At 38.1% G+C, this 16,758-nt stretch overlaps 1 protein-coding gene across 5 annotated transcripts; it reads right to left on the bottom strand.

The window, feature by feature from the left end:
- Positions 1–266: 266 nt before the first annotated feature.
- LOC107748889 (ATP synthase-coupling factor 6, mitochondrial-like) lies at positions 267–16,747 on the bottom strand. 5 transcript variants are annotated; one of them, XM_016563885.1, is made up of 8 exons: positions 16,505–16,747; positions 16,191–16,251; positions 15,463–15,562; positions 12,067–12,489; positions 11,201–11,950; positions 994–1,057; positions 757–881; positions 267–592 (listed from the first exon to the last, which is right to left on the bottom strand). In XM_016563885.1, exons 2-8 carry the CDS (start codon positions 16,233–16,235, stop codon positions 561–563), a joined length of 1,539 nt encoding a protein of 512 aa, XP_016419371.1. In that variant the 5' UTR covers positions 16,236–16,251; positions 16,505–16,747; the 3' UTR covers positions 267–560. The 5 variants fall into 5 exon arrangements, with proteins under 5 accessions (XP_016419371.1, XP_016419375.1, XP_016419373.1 ...); XM_016563889.1 differs by lacking the exons at positions 11,201–11,950; positions 12,067–12,489 and having other exon boundaries at positions 16,505–16,738; XM_016563887.1 differs by lacking the exons at positions 267–592; positions 757–881; positions 994–1,057 and having other exon boundaries at positions 11,747–11,782; positions 12,056–12,489; positions 16,505–16,741.
- Positions 16,748–16,758: the final 11 nt, after the last annotated feature.

Here is a 16,758-nt window from a genome sequence, read left to right as displayed (position 1 = left end):
GTTACTTTGAACCATTTTTAAAAAATATTTCTTATTACTTGTATTCTTATAATATAATAATAATAAAAAAAATTTAAAAAAAATCTTGTTGCAACATTTTACAAAAATCAAGATTGAATATATTTGGTCAAGATCTCATGTTATAAAAGATGAAGTGCTATGCAGGCTAATCCAAAAACTATGATGAAATATACCACTGCACACAATTTCAGATGCATTTTATTCACATCATTTCTAAAAATAAAACATTCAGACCAGACAGAAGATGTGTGGTTCAGTTTATTCAGCTCTTTTCCCAGATATTTTACACCAACAAACATTATGAAAAGCAACAAGCATTTATTTCACAGCTAAGCTTATGCTCTCTTCCACATGTGCATTATACATGACACAGGTAGTCTTGTCCATCAGACATAAGAATTTTTGAAAAATAGCTATTTAGTATTTAGAGTCTCACAAAATAAAATAAAAACTCACAAAATGTTCACTTTTACAGATTAAAGTCATTTAGTAGACTTCTTTCACAAAATTGCACTGAGGTACAGGAGAGGATCAGAAGTTTACTTGGAGGACACTTCATCAAATTTAGGCTCTGTAAATACAAAATGTTGGCATGTTAGTCAAATGCACTGCAAAAAATTCAACTTTAGGACAAATGCATTGACACTCAAACAAAACTGAAAACTCATATTATTGATGTTGTATTCTGAAGGAGTATTGGAATTGACCATTTTAGATGTAAATAAATGTACACACCAGGGAATTTGAACTCAGGGAAGGAAGACAGATCACCACCACCGTACAACCGCTGCAGTTTAGTTATTTCCTCAGCAAGAGCCTTCTGATATTCTGAACCGGCATCAACTAGACCACCAGCGGCACTGAGAAAACACAAAAAGTAGCTGTCAATTTAATAAAAAAATGTAAGATCACAAAGAGCAGCATCACTCTTCAGAGACAAGCAAGAGAGTACGATAGTAAAACACCATGTACCCGCTTTTTGTGGAGTATGCGCGGATTGAATCTAGGAACAGTTTCTGAATGGGGTCCAATCCAGCTGACAATCACATGAAAAGAGAGTGTTAATACAATCTCTAAGAAACAGACATGTATATGGATGCCAGAATCCTTGATATCTTGTACAATAAAGAAGAAATCAGTCTTCTTTAACCCTCATGCATGAGCAGAGTGCCTGGTGTGAAGACTAGATCTATGGCGCTTTTCCACTGCATGGTACGGCACGGTACGACTCGGTACGGTTCACTTTTGGGGGTTTTCCACTGGGTACAGTACCTGGTACTTAGCGAAGGATCGAACGCAACTGTTTTGAACAAGCGCACCTTTTTTAACAACCAAAAAGTGGCTGTTTCGTTGTCTGTTGAGGAAGAACAGACGTTCCTCTCGTTGATAGCAGAGGAACGGATCCAGCGAGAGCTTGATGGGGCGAAGCGGAATGAAAAAGTTTTTCAGGAGTCGCGGCAGTAGAGGCGGCGCAACTATAATGACATGTGAATAATCCCGCCCACTCTAAAGCGGTACTAATCTGCAGTGGAAACGCAAACCGAGCCGAGCTGAGCCGTGCCGTGCCGAGTCGTACCACTCAGTGGAAAAGCGCCACTAGTGAACTAAAGAGAACTGAGTCAAGGAGCAGGTCAGGCGGTGAGTAACTAGGACAGAGGTTGCATCTACACTGAAATGAAACGGAAGCATTTCATCTCATAAGAGTGACTGTGTAATAATCATAAACAAATGCCCATCAAACAACTCGTGATTATTATTTTAGGTAATCGTCATACATTCTTAATTTTGCATCCTGTAATAAACTGTTGCTTCCATTCCACATACAGCAAACAGTGCAATCTCAATCTCACTCCATACACCATATTGGGAAAGTGGGTAAGGAGCATTTCATATTTAACTTTGACATATAAACCACAGTACACAGGAAAAGATAAGAGGATAATTAACCAATCACCGATATCATGCGACCCCCTGGGAAGAAAAGTGAGACACTGACAAAGAAAGTGCGTTTGGGTGAGGAAAGAGCAACAGGAAAGAAAGGTGAGGTCAAAGTACATTTACATGTTACCATACTCGTAAACAAACTAGTCAAAACATACAGTAGCAATGCATCACATGTGATGACATCTTAAACTTAAAATTTTACCTAACTGTGACTTTAACAGGAAATAAAACCCAACATTTGTTCTGACAAAGTGACAATTTCTAATAAAGCACAACAAATGGAGTGTTATCTTTACAGATGGTGGAGTTGGGATGGGGCATAAATGAGAAAACAATTGTAATAATAATTTGTATATAATAGGGCTGTCAATTAAATCATCAATTAACGTGTTAATTAAATTGATATGCTGAATAATGAACATAATTCATTGATATTACTGTGACAGACTAAGCATGGAATAAATTTACAAAAAAAGTGGCTTTCAAGTCAATATACTGTTTCATTTACATAATACAATTTCGCTTATATTCAACAGTAATCTATTTTGTCTGTTTGCCTGTTGTAGACTTAAGGCACATTTATACAGGATCATATGTGCTGTTTTTTTAATTGCCAGTCTATGTAAAACTATGCTAAACAGACATGTCTTGTGTCGTATCTCGCTGTTTTTTAGCGCCTTGCGCAATGAGCATTTCAAGTTCTTCAGCTTAGTTAAAGGTGTTATTCCACATGCTTTTACAAATTAAATGAACCAAACTGACATTGAATTGATGGCCAGTAAATTAGCACTTCAATTTGGGTAAATGTGAAATTTCACATTTTTAACAGTGAAATGTGCAACTATTTTCACAAAATTTCACATTATAGTCAACATGTTACTTGCCGTTTCTTTGTAATTATTTGTGCAATCGTTTCAAACTAAATCCTATACCAAGTTCTTTTTAAGTGTACTAAATTCATGATAAATTGATAGCCCAAGTAAATAGTTATTCTCCGAAGAGTGAGGTCATAAATACAAGGACTGAACAAAGACAAAAGATTTCAATGAAAGAAGCAAAGGAAGACAGGAGCAGGATACAAGAGGTCAAATACATGGAATAATGAACAACTCCATGAACAGAAAAGAAGGAAAAAAAGAGACGAGTGTAAAAAAGCGGATAAAATTATAAATAATAAGCTGCAAAAATAATAAATATAACTGAAAGGTAGCAGTCAGTGAAATTATGTGGTGAAAAACATGCATTGCATAACATGAAGACTCAAAAAATTACAAACAAACATATATAATGCAGACATGCGCAAAGACGGATGACGGATAGGGAGACTGGCTATATTCATGGACTGAAAACCAGGGCGCAGACTTAAAATACACCATCAAAAAGAAAGATGGTGTGCCATCTCTGCCCCAGCTTAGAAAATGAATATAGCCTTGATTGAGCAACTTGAGTTTCTGTTGTGATGTTGTAGAGAAACAATTAGGGGTGTCACGGTTTCTAAAGATAGTGTTCTGTTGTCACAGTTTTGGTACAATTTAGTAAAAAATCATTTCTAAATTTCCAATTAATTGTGACATTAATACTCTATTAAACACCATGAAGGTTTAATTATCCAATATTAGCCCTAATTAATCGAATGCATAGTGTGAGGGGTCTCCTGCTATCCTGCTACGGCCAGCCAGTGGGTGTGGCTAGGAGCCCCATTAGCCAGAACTCATGTCACCAGTTCCTTCCTCTATAAAACTTTGTGTTACTGTGGATGTGTTGTTGACAGGAATTCAGTAAAAAATATATAGGCTTGTATATAATTGTGTAATTTAGATGTTTATCTTTGACTGGGATTCTGTTTTTTGATTGGTCAATATTTAATTATTCAATAAATTGCCAAAATGCTAAAATTTACATAATATTAATAATATAATATAAAAAAATATTTGATTTATATTTTATCATATTAATTTTACAAATGCAATTTAGAAGTAAATGAACTCTGATCTTAAGGTGGTCATCTTCCCCCTTCTTATCCTATATAGGTCATTACTTTTTTTGGTCTCATGTTATTTCATTTACAGTAGGGCATCAAGTGAGTCAGGACTGCCCTTTAAAAAAGGTGTGCTGTTCTTACGATGTTTTCAGTCCTAGGGATTGTGCTGTTTGTCACTGCTCTTGAGTGTTTGTGCTCCATCTGACTTTTAATGGAGACAAAAGTCAGCATGCTGCCGAATAATCACATTAAGTAAGATCACACTGATCTGCAGGCTTGTATCAGAGAAGAGGAACCCTACTAAGATACAGCACAGGCCTGAGGACCCAGGGGTTCATTGAATCCATTAATAGCCTGATGTAATCCTCTGTTGACTTGTCTCACTGGAGCTCCACTCAACTTTAGTACGTTTAATACTTTTTTTCCCTTTTCTTTTAAGGACAGTCCTAGAACACACTTGGGAGAATGGTTGCCTTGGTAACCTGAATAAAACCTAAAATGCTGATTCCACATTGTTCTTCATTTCAATCTTTATGTAACCAAAGTCATTACATCAGTTCTTCTCTCTGTGCAGGTGTCTTTGCAGATGGACTGCCCTAATAATGTACTTATTTAGAATGAGCTAATACAGTAATTTGACAATTTGTGAGAATTTATTTTTATTGCATTCAATTTGAAACAGAATTGTACTTAATCCATTAGTAATTTCATTTGCATTGCTAAAAGAGGGCAGGGGATTTCCAGTTTGCATTGGACTGGATGAGGAGAGAAAATGTTGAAATTAAAGGGAGTTTTTAGTTTTAGTTCACCCAAAAATGGGAAAAAAAAATTGTCATCATTTATTCACCCTCAAGTTGAATCCATATAGTTTTTTCCTTATCAGCTGTTTGGTTACCCATATTCTTCAAAATATCTTCTATGGTATTCAACAGAAAAATGAAAGTTTTTCTTCTCCCCAGTGATGCACCAAAATTCAGCCAAAACAGCACAAAACAGGAATTTTTGGTTTCAGCCAAAATAGTTTGAGAGCCGAAATTGCTGACAGAAATATCAAGAGGTAACTTGTTGCCAACTTTTTTTTACTATGTCTGGTTTAATTTATCACCTGAGAATACAACTGAGGTCACTATGAACAGCATACTGATTTAAATTACCCAAATTTAATTAACCAAACTTTTTGTATGAAAATTGTCATTACTCTGAGCAAAAATTAAAAATTGGTTTTTTTTTTTGGGTTTTTTTTTTTTTTTTTTTTTGGAGTGCCTCTATGACATCCGTGAATTTTTTTTTTATTCTGTGGGAATTGGAGCTTGGTTAGTAGGCTACTTTCTATATTTGATGGGTAACACTTGGATTATGCTTTTCCCTGTAAAGGTTTAGCAGGGTGTCCTTTACAGGATGCTCTGATTGTTGTTTTTACTTTAGTTTGTTGTGTTTGTACGGTGAACGCAGTTAGAGCATTGGGAACATGTCCGTGTTTTGTAATGGTAACTTGCCAATTGGTTGCTATTGCAAACAATGGTTTACAGTGTATAAAAACCTGCTGCAAGTAACAGTATGAAGACTAGGGTTGAGTTTTGAATAGGTAGAGGGAATCGCTTTTCCAGTGTTGCTACTCTTCAGATATTAGTTAGACAATATAAGTAGGCCTACATTTGTTTTGTGTTTCAGTTTGGCTTCTAAAATGTAAGAATTTGTTACTGCACCGTCGGAAGATTTATTAGATGATTTTTTTCTAAAGATCAGCTCTTAGAATTCGCAACTCATTACAAAATTAATTTGTCGACTCAAGATAAACGTTTAAAAGACAGCATTAAAACCATGATAAAGACTGTGTTGTTTGATCGCGGTATTTTAAAATCACAATTGTCTACAGAAGCTGCCATTAGTGATAGGTCTTCAATGTCTCATTTGACATTTAAGCGACAGAAACAGTTGTTGTTAATTGAAACTCAGATGAAAGAAAAACAGATCGTATTGAATTGTCTGAAGTTCAATTACAGCAGCAGCAACTTTAACGCTACCGCTTGGACTTGATAAGAAGGCAGTAAGCTTTTAGTCACTAATGGAGCGGAAGGTGAAATTGTTTCGCGGAGATTTGATATTGTGAGTAATATGAAGCTGATTCCTAAGTTTGATGAAAAAGATGTTGAGCGTTTCTTTTCGTTGTTTGAGCGTGTAGCTAATGCGTGAGATTGGCCAGATGAGGAACGTACGTTGATGTTGCAATGTGTTTTTACAGGCAGAGCACAAGAAGCATATTCCTCTCTTAGTTTGGGGGATGCAGCTGATCACGGGACTGTTAAGACTGCAGTATTAAAAGTTTACGAATTGGTTCCAGAGGCCTACAGACAAAAGTTTAGGTCTTGGGAAAAAAAAAACTGAAAAACAGACGCATGTTAAATTTGCGAGTGATATTTCGATGTATTTTATTCGCTTGTGTACGGCTCCTAATGTAAACACACTGGACGATTTAAAAGATTTATTAGTGCTCAAACAATTTAAAAACTCTATTTCAGATCGTGTTGCAACATTCACAAGTGAACGTAAACCTGCCACTGCATATGAGGCTGCTGTTTTAGCTGACGAGTTTACGTTGATTCACAAGACTTCTTTTGGTTACAAGACCTATGGAGAAAAAGACCTAAAGGAGCCGTTTGGAAGGAGCCATGGCGTAAGTTTACCAAAGTGTTAAACGATTCAGCTGGTGAGCACTCACGGAATTCGTTTGGGGATAAATACAAGGATAACGTGCAATTATTGCTATGCACTTGGTCATTGGAAATACAAATGTCCCCTGTTAAAAGCAAAAGGAGACACTTCAAAAGTGAAATTTAGTGAAAATTTACTGAAGTGAAATCTTTAGCCGTGTCTGCCCCGCTGTCATTGAATATGCAGGAAAACATTTGTTACAGACGGTTTTGTCAGTTTGATTGGATCTGCCAATAAAGTGCCAGTAAAGACCCTACGCGATACAGGCTCATCTGAAACTTTTGTTTTAGAATCTGTACTGCCTTTTTCTTCTCAGTCCTACACTGGAAGTAGTGTGTTGATTAGGGACATTGGATTGAATGTTCTGTCTGTTCACTTTCATAAAGTCTTTTTACAGTCTGATTTAGTCCTGGGTGGAAGTTGGGGTGTGTTCCTGCTTGCTGGTGGACGAAGTACATGTAATTCTAGGAAACGATTTAGCCGGAGAATGAGTCTGGCGAGACGATTCACCATATCTGGAGGTTACTCCTTCTCCAATGTTGCTAGAAAAAGGAGCCGAGGACAATTTTGCGTCTTCTGTAAGAGTTGTCGTCGTGTTGTGACGCGGGCTATGAGTAAAGTGCAAGTTGATGATAAATCCGAGTCTAAGAACATGGTGAGTAAAAGTTTAAAAATCCCTTCCATTTTGTCTGTATCACATGATGATTTGATAATGGAACAGAAATCTGACTCTGATTTTTTGATCGAGTGGTTTCTCATGACATTATAGTTAATCTTTCTTCTGGGTATTACCTAGAGGAAGGGTTGTTAGTTCGGAAATGGGTACAATTTGGCATGGACAATTTGCAGTTGGTGAGCCGATTGTACAAATTGTAATACCACAAAGTCTCCGGAAGCTTGTGTTACAGACAGTGCACGATAAAGCTGGTCATTTGGGAGTCAAAAAGATGTAAAATTTATTGTTTAAATTTTTTTTTTTGACGTGTCTGCTTACATTAAGTCTTGTCATACGTGTCAACTTACGTTGAAGCCTAATCAGTCATCAGAACCGGCACCTCTGTATCCAATTCCTGCAGTAAGTCAGCCCTTATTCTTATTCTGGACTGTGTTGGGCCTTTACCAAAATCACAAGCTGGCAGTGGATATTTGCTTATGGTGATGTGTCACATAACTTGTTATCCTGTTGCATACCCCTTGCTTTCTATAACATCAAAGTCTGCTGTGAAAGCGCTCACTCAGTTCATATCGGTGTATGGAATAACTCGAATTGTTCAGTCCAATCAAGGAAGTAATTTTACTTCTAATTTGTTTAGTCAAGTGTTGAAAAAACTCTGCATTTTGATGTTGCTAAAAAGAACATTATTTTGTGTATTTGGTGTTTATGGGGTTTAAGGTTAAAAAAACACATTTTCCACATACTGTACATTATTGTTTCTCCGCTATGCCCCGCCTTTTTGAAACGCATTGATTTTTACAAAGCTCATCGGACTGAAAAGCGAGGTGTGCTCTGATTGGCCAGCTATCCCGTGTGTTGTGATTTGAATCTCTTTGGATTTGAGACTTTAGTCTTTGCAACTTTACAGATTTTCTTTATGCACCAAAGAGCTTGTAACACTCCAAAGAGAAAGGAAAAATTGAAATTGCATCATATGACCCTTTTAAACAATCTCTCCAGTGCTTATCATGCCCAGAGCCAAGGAGCTCTGGAGAAATTTCATCAAACTTTAAAGTCTTTACTAAATCTTATTGTACTCAAATGGCAAGGGACTGGGAGACTGGCTTGCCTTGGTTATTGATGGCAGCTCAGGAAGCTGCCCAAGAAAGTACCGGCTTCAGTCCAAGTGATTGGTTTTTGGTCACGATGTACATAGCCCTTTGGCTGATTTGGCAGCAGATTGGGAAAATTCGGACCCCCCTAAGAACGTCTTGACATATGTTAGTAATTTTCGTCGAACAATTTTTGAAGCCTGTCAACTGGCAAATGCATGTTTTAGTAAAGCACAGGAACAAATGAAATGTCTTTTTGACCGTCATACAGAAAGACGTTCTTTCCAAGAGGGTGACCAGGCACTCACATTGCTGCCCATTGCTGGATCACCATTTCAGGCCAAGTTCGTGGGACCATATACCATTGCTCATCAGATTTCTAATCTTAATTATTTGATTAATACTCCAGACCAAAAAAAGAAGACGAGAGTGTGCCACATAAATTTGTTAAAACCTTGCTTATGCTTGTAAAGATCACATTGATACTGTAAATGTGGATGTGGCTGACGCAAATATTAAACCTGTTCTTTTGTCAAGTCCTTCTGTTGTTGATTACAGTGTTGAGTCAAACTCTGTTGTTGTTGGTGGGGAGGTAGAAGAAATCGATCCTGGGGATTCTATTCATCATGGGTGGTTGCGGAAGTCTGAAGCATTAAATTCTCAACTCAATTATTTAACCGACACACATCATACTGATTTGACTAATATAATTAAAGAATATAATGCATTATTTCCAGATACTCCCTCTAGCAAAAATTTTATCGAACATAACATTGACGTTGGAGATTCAGCCCCAATTCGTCAGCGTTATTATCGAGTGTCGGCGAATAAGAAAAACTGTTAGATAATGAAATCGATTACATGCTGAAGAATGATATTGCTGTGCCATCTTTTTCTAGTAGGGCATCTCCATCCTTGTTAGTGAATTCAGATTTTGTACTGATTACTGAAAGGTTATATCTGGCTTACAGGGTTGCGCAGTGTTTTTAGATGATGTTGTTGTTTTCAGTCATACTTGGGAGGAACACTTGCTTCATATTCAAGACCTTTTTGATCGTTTTTAAAGCCAATTTGACAGTCAATTTATTAAAATGTGAGTTCGCAAAAGCTACGGTTACTTACAGTATCTTGGGAAGGTGGCTGGTCAATGTAAAGTGCATCCCATCCGCACTAAGGTGGAAGCTATAGATAAGTATCCTATGCCCACTACCAAAAAAAGAGTTTTTTTGAGCGATTTTTGGGCATGGCTGGATTTTATCATTGTTTTTGTAGAATTTTTTCTACTGTTGCAATGCCCCTTACTAATTTGTTGCAGGGAGGAGTAGATTTTTGTTGGACTTCTGTTTGTCAGCAGGCATTTGAGAAAATAAAAATGCTGCTTACGGAGGCACCTGTATTATCCTCCCCAAAATTTGACCACCCTTTCCAATTGCAGATGGATGCCAGTAATGTGGGTGCTGGTACGGTCTTGTTGCAGAGATCTGAAGAGGGCATTGATCGTCCAGTGGGGTTCTTCTCTAGGATGTTCAATTCTTTCCAGCTTAATTATTCAGTAATGGAGAAGGAGGCACTGACTCTGATTTGGGCCCTGCAACCCTTTGAGGTCTACGTAGGGTCATCGCAGGGACCTTTAGTGGTCTACACCAGTGTTTCCCAACCTTTTTTTTAGTCGCGGCACCCTTTGGAAATTTGAACAAACTTGTGGCACCCTACAAAATTAATTTTGTCACAATATTTGAATTTCTAACTTCGATATGATAATTTGAAAAGTATATTCGGTACAACAGGGAAGAACTGCAGAATATAATGTCATACAGATATTTTTAATATTATTTAAAAAATTTGTCCATCAATGGTGGCAATCAGTAGGCTAATTTCTAATGAAGAGACCAATTTATATGACAGATTTTAATGTAGGCTTTTATACATATGTAAACATTATTTAATTACCATTATAACTAGCTATCTCACAAATTTTTGCTCACTCAGTGTTTTTTTTTTATTTTACAGTGGGGTAATTTTGGTGCAGTAGCACGAGATAGCTTGATTTCAAACTTTGAATTGGCAATGGCCAAACACAGTAGGGCCATTGCAAACAGAAACAATACTGTACTACATCGATGTTTCCTGTCGATTTCGGTGCATCTCTAATTATTGGCGACATCAGAAATGGATATTATATAATAGATGCTTTTTTGAACATTTTAGCAATTTAAAAATGTTAAAAAATGATTTTTTTACACGGCACCCCTGCTCTCGACAGACGGCACCCCGGTTGGGAAACACTGGTCTACACTGACCATAATCCTTTATTTTTTTTGCACTCCCATCAAATACAACTGAGGGAACCAAAGGAACAACACATCCACAGTAACACAAAGTTTTATAGAGGAAGGAACAGGTGACATGAATCCTGACTGATGGGGCTCCTTGCCACACCCACTGGCTGGCCGTAGCAGGATAGCAGGAGACCCGTCACAATGCTAAACTGTTGTTGTTGTTGTTTTTATGAACCGTTTCACCCCTAAATGCATTTGCATGTATGCTATGAACTAACACATGGCAATGCAATGCAATGACAAAAGCTAATGACACACTGTAATGTAACTAACTGTATAAATGAAAGGGTAAGAAAATGCATTGTGATTATATCTTTACCATTAGCATTACAAATTTGTATATATAAAACCTGTAACCGAAATTGAGAAAAAAATTGCTTTCAAAATTTTGCTGTATCCCAATATATGAAAGGGGGTTATAGGGGATGGTGAGTACCCTCAGGCGTCTCCACAACTTCTGCTGGAACTTCAGTAGCATCTGAGATCACAGGGGCAGGATCTATCAGCTCTTCAGCAGGAGCTGCCTCTGCAACCGCCTCAATAGGGCCAGATTCTCCAACTACCTCAGCAACAGCCTCTACAACTGGGGAAGCTTCCGCCACAACTTCTGCAACTACTTCACTGACAGCTTCTACAACCTCAGCAACTGCTTCCTGGACAGGGGCGTCTTCTGTAGGTGCATCTTCAGAGGCTGGTGCAGCAGGGGCTTCAGGAGCTGCAGCTTCAACTGCAGGGGATGCAGTTTCAGCAATGGTTTTTGGAAGACAAATTGTGGCTTCAGGTGTAGGCTCAATGGCTTCAGCTGCAGGTGTGGCTTCAACTTCAGGGGCAGTAGCTTCAGCTACAGGAGTGGCTTCAACTACAGGGGCAGCGGCTTCAGCTGCAGGGGTGGCTTCAACTTCAGGGGCAGCGGCTTCAGCTACAGAAGTGGCTTCAACTACAGGAGCAGCGGCTTCAGCTACAGGAGTGGCTTCAACTACAGGGGCAGCGGCTTCAGCTACAGGGGCAGTGTCTTCAACTACAGGAGTGGTTTCAGCTACAGGGGCAGCGGCTTCAACTACAGGGGCAACGGCTTCAACTACAGGGGCAATGGCTTCAACTACAGGAGCAGCGGCTTCAACTACAAGGGCAGCGGCTTCAGCTACAGGGGCAGCGGCTTCAGCTACAGGAGTGGCTTCAACTACAGGGGCAGCGGCTTCAATTACAAGGGCACCGACTTCAGCTACAGGGGCAGCGGCTTCAACTACAGTGGCAGCGGCTTCGGCTACAGGGGCAGCGGCTTCAACTCGACTTCAGCTACAGGGGCAGCGGCTTCAGCTACAGGAGTGGCTTCAACTACAGGGGCAGCGGCTTCAGCTACAGGAGTGGCTTCAACTACAGGGGCAGCGGCTTCAGCTACAGGAGTGGCTTCAACTACAGGGGCAGCGGCTTCAGCTACAGGAGTGGCTTCAACTACAGGGGTAGCGGCTTCAACTGCGGGGGCAGCGGCTTCAACTACAGGAATGGCTTCAAATGCGGGGGCAATGGCTTCAGCTCTGGGAGCAGCGGCTTCGGCTGCAGGCGCGGTGGCAGTTACAACTGGTTCAGGTGCAAGGGCAGCAACAGATGCAGCTTCTGTAGAGGCAGCAGCAACCGAAGCTGCAACCTCCTTCTTGGGGAATTCCACATATGATCTGTGCTGGACAAGTTTTTCTATATCGAAGTAAGTTTTTGGTGCTGCTTTTTCTAGGATGGAGGGGGAAGGAGGGCAAAAATAGAAATGTAATAATTTGCTTCATCATGTGCATTATCAGGCTGAATGGAGACCGCTAAACTCATACAGCAAAATAACTTACCCAATTTCTTCAACAATTAGATGAGCATCCACTGAGGTAGTGGAGCTTTGAACACCTTATAACCTGACTCGTGCACATCAGATTTGAACTATGGCTAATTAAAAAAAGCCATCTGACAGGAAAAGTAACCTAAACATTTCACATTCAGTAAACCCCATTTTCATAAAAAAATTAAAGTATTGTACTGTTAATACCCTTATTTTCATTGGAAAATACAAGTTAAAATGCAAAAGATTATTTCATTATAATTATTCCAAAATTCTAGTTATTGAAGCTAAAAGGCTATATATTTTCATATCACCATTATTTTAAAGTAGCACCAAATAACTGTTCTGAATCAGATGACAACTGTTCACACTATATATTTGAATTTGTGGTCAAACATGATCAAACTGTGGTACCAGCACATAATCATCATGATTACTATTAATATTGATAATAAATATGATTATTAAAATTATTTACAATGAGTTATTTCTAAGAGGCATTTTCATATTTATGTAGCAATGTTCAGCACAAAACATGTTTTGTTCAGCTTTTATTTTCAACAAGAAGTCACTTGTTGGATTATTGGCTTCACCAGATTCTCTTGAATGAACAGAGGGAGTGGCTTCATGAACGCATTCATGCAGTGCATTCTTTAACTCCAAATGTCAAGGTGACATATATAAGCAGTTAGGACATCCACATATAGCACTAAGCATATATGCCAGTACAACACCACATGGCAAGCCCTTTCTCAAGCCCTCTGCCACCTCTAACCTCAGAGGAACATTGTACAGCAACAATTATGGATAACAGGTCATTAGGTTATCTTTAAGAACTCCATGCGACCAGTTTTACTTGTTTAAAAATGCCCACAGAGAAAAAGAAAAGACCAAGAGTTCAATTTATATTATAATCAACATACCATCTTTGTGTCTTTATTAACAATATAGATGTGGGCCTGTTGGTTTATAGGTAATATAACATTTATTTCTTAAAATAAAATTTTTAGTTTAACCACAAAGCTCACATACTCAACAAACTGACTGAAGTTTCATAGACCTACGCAAATTTCTATTTCAATACCACTGTCAAACCCTTTTATTGTCTGATGTCAGTTCAAGCTTCTATAAATCGAATAATTTATGTACTAAACAAGTGCTGCTTGTGCTTAAAAGATGCTGGCACCACAAATCGATCTGTTATTGATTTTAGGAGATTCTGGACCATCTTTTCCTTTTGCATATACAGTCATTGCCAAAAAGTCTGCAAACACTATACATTGTGCTGACAGTGTAAACTGTAACAAAATGGAAAATGGATTCCGGAATACATCCTAAACTTGAATTCAAATATTTTTTTCTATAGGTCTATCATAATGCGTGCGGTAGAGGGTTAAAGCTTGTATATTTTAATTAGTCACATTTTATTTTGTATTAGAGTTTAACTATATCTTTTCCAAATACATTATATTCTGTATCTATATTCCATACAAACTTATTATACTAAATATTAGAGCTTATTACTTGTCTGTCTGAAATACCTGATTATGATTGTCCAATCACTGAGGTCTAAACTTTATAGCTAACCACTCTCTTCTTCTTCTCCCATAACAAATTTATTAGAAATGTTTTTTTGTTTTTTTTGTGCATTTAATTAATCATAATAGCAGGCTTTGCTTTTGGGGCCTGATCACCCTGTTAGAGTTGCATCAGGTGACTGTACCTCCCCCGCCCGCAGGTAGGGGTAGGAAGTATCGCGGGTCAAAGGAACGTGAGTAAAAGACCTAAGGGATGTGATCCAGACAGGGCGTCAGTGATTTTCCCTAGAGGACGCAGTGTCTCGTTCCCTACTCAGGGAACCATGATTACATAAGTAACCCGAGACGTTTTGTGAGTGAGTGCAAATAAATTTGATTGTAAAGTTTGTTTATTGTAGCAATTTGATTTCCGTGTGGTTAACATCATGTCGAGAAGACGCTGTATCCTACGGAGTGAGAGTAACTTTGTTTTATCACACCTTATAATTACCACAAACTTGTATGTTTTAAACAAAGTTAAGTGCTTATCATTACCCATTTTACTCTTAGTAATTTAATAATTTAATACATTTCGTAATTTAAAAGTTTAGTTCAGAAGTATCGAATCGGTATCGATATCGACGATACTGCCTTGAAAAAAATCGGTATCGTATCGAAAACAAAATAAGTGGTATCGCCCATCCCTAGCAATGGGCCTTTCGTTTCCAAAACGCGCTGTACGCGGTAGACCAATCCAGAGCCAGATCTCTCTACGGCTCTGGACCAATCACAAAGGACTGCGCCATCTGACCAATCACAGCAGTGAGGGCTCACGGAAAGGAGGGGTTTAGAGAGACTGATTCTTTGAACTGCTTCGCACGAGTCGTTTACGAATAATTTAGAAATGAGGTAAAATTAAATCTATTTTTTTGAGAAAACTAACGTGTTTTTTGACCTTGCATGCATGTAAACCTGTTATAGGAGACTCATAAAACAATATTAGCAACCTTAAAAATGACATAATAGGGGCACTTTTTAAATTAGAAAAATGTGCAGAAGTAAAATATGACAATCTTAATATTATGTCAACATCAAAGAGTTTGAACACTTTTGGCAATGACTTTGGTACGGACCTTTGCATGGTATTACTCCTACATGACACAGTAAGAGACAGGAACAAAACACACTCCAGCAGGTTCAGAAACAAGAGCTGAGGTCAGAGGATACGTCCCCTGAACCACACAAACCTCAGTTTTCCCATGTATGGTGTCAAGATCTGAATACAGAGTCCTCCTCCCCCAAATGAATGGCACATGACATATACAAAATTATTGTGACATAAATTGAAGAAAGATTTACCTTTGTTGGACTTTTTGGACTTCTTGCTGTCCCCAGATTTGGAGCTGAAAGCTACAGCAGGAGCTCTTCTGATAGAGCTCAAGACCTCCGTCTGCAGACACTAACAACAAGAGACACACAAAAACATCAGACTTCAAAAAACACAGCAAATCCCTATGAATAATCACAACCACCTTTCTGCAGTTCTATTTATACTACTGTACATCGTCTGCTGTGGTCTCAAAGAAATGTACCAGCAAAAAGTACACAGTGTTCTCAAGGAAAGACCAACACTTTCAGTTTTTCCAAATAGATATTCAAACAAATAATTTTCAGCATTTTAGGAACACTTTCTAAAAACTAAAATATAGGGGGAAAGCACATTAAAAAATCAAAAGAAAAACGAAACATTAAACAATTATTTGAAACTCCGACATTTTACACTATTTTAGATGCAGGGTTCTGATGCATAAAATCTGACCCACACTGAGTAAATGCACTTATTTAATAACAGGAATATTTTCATGTAAATAATGTCGTGCATGTAAATACAGCACAAAGAAGGGATTCATGCGTCGGGTCTGAGTGGATTAAATGCTTCAGTGCTTTAACATTCGAGCAGCATTAGCTTGTGTTCACAAGAGGAATCTGACTACGCAGTTTCACACGTTTAAATAATACGCATATGTAAATGCACTATAATATGCATGCATATTTCATAATAAATGTCGAAAAAAACGGTGGATTACCCTGAGAGATCCGAGCCGTCCGACCCTGAGCAAAGAGGCTGCCATCTTTACTGCAGAAACCCTATGAAGAAAAACAGCTGCATAAATCAGTTGACAAAGTGTGATTGTAAATATTTAACATCGTCAATTTAAAGTTCGTGCAACTGCTGTTTATAAAAAAAAAAGAAATTGTTACTTCATAATTTGCTCAAAATCTGATCTGTTCTGTATTTTTATATAGAGCAGATTGCACAGAAAATGCAATAGCTAACATTGACAGTGATCAGTGTTTGTTATGCACATCATTTACAAGAAAAAGAAAAAAATCAAATTACCTAGATGGTGTTTTGTGCAGGTCTGTGTGCCACTGAATCCTTAAGTTACCTGACTGTGACAAATCTTTAAATCAAAGCTCCAGTTTGATGAAATGTTCACGAACAACAGATACTAAACTCAAGAAAGATCTTAGCAAAGTAAAAAGAAATGTTGCACTGAAGCACAACACACTAAAGAAGCGCCCTTGCATAACAGACACGCCCCCTCATGAACCACACCAATACAGTTATTGTAATCATGTCCTTTACAAACG

This window comes from Sinocyclocheilus rhinocerous, unplaced genomic scaffold (genome assembly GCF_001515625.1).
Source record: "Sinocyclocheilus rhinocerous isolate Xijiao unplaced genomic scaffold, SAMN03320098_v1.1 scaffold2695, whole genome shotgun sequence".
NCBI lineage: Eukaryota > Metazoa > Chordata > Actinopteri > Cypriniformes > Cyprinidae > Sinocyclocheilus > Sinocyclocheilus rhinocerous.
This window is presented reverse-complemented; position numbering and strand designations above follow the sequence as displayed.

Bases quoted from the DNA above. Each gene is read 5' to 3' on its own strand.
- LOC107748889 (XM_016563885.1), bottom strand. From the start codon at position 16,235: ATGGCAGCCTCTTTGCTCAGGGTCGGACGGCTCGGATCTCTCAGG. The intron at 12,490-15,462 runs GTAAATCTTTCT...CCTCCATCCTAG, and splicing joins GTCCAAAAAGTCCAACAAAG to AAAAAGCAGCACCAAAAACT. The intron at 882-993 runs GTACATGGTGTT...GTGTTTTCTCAG, and splicing joins GCATACTCCACAAAAAGCGG to TGCCGCTGGTGGTCTAGTTG.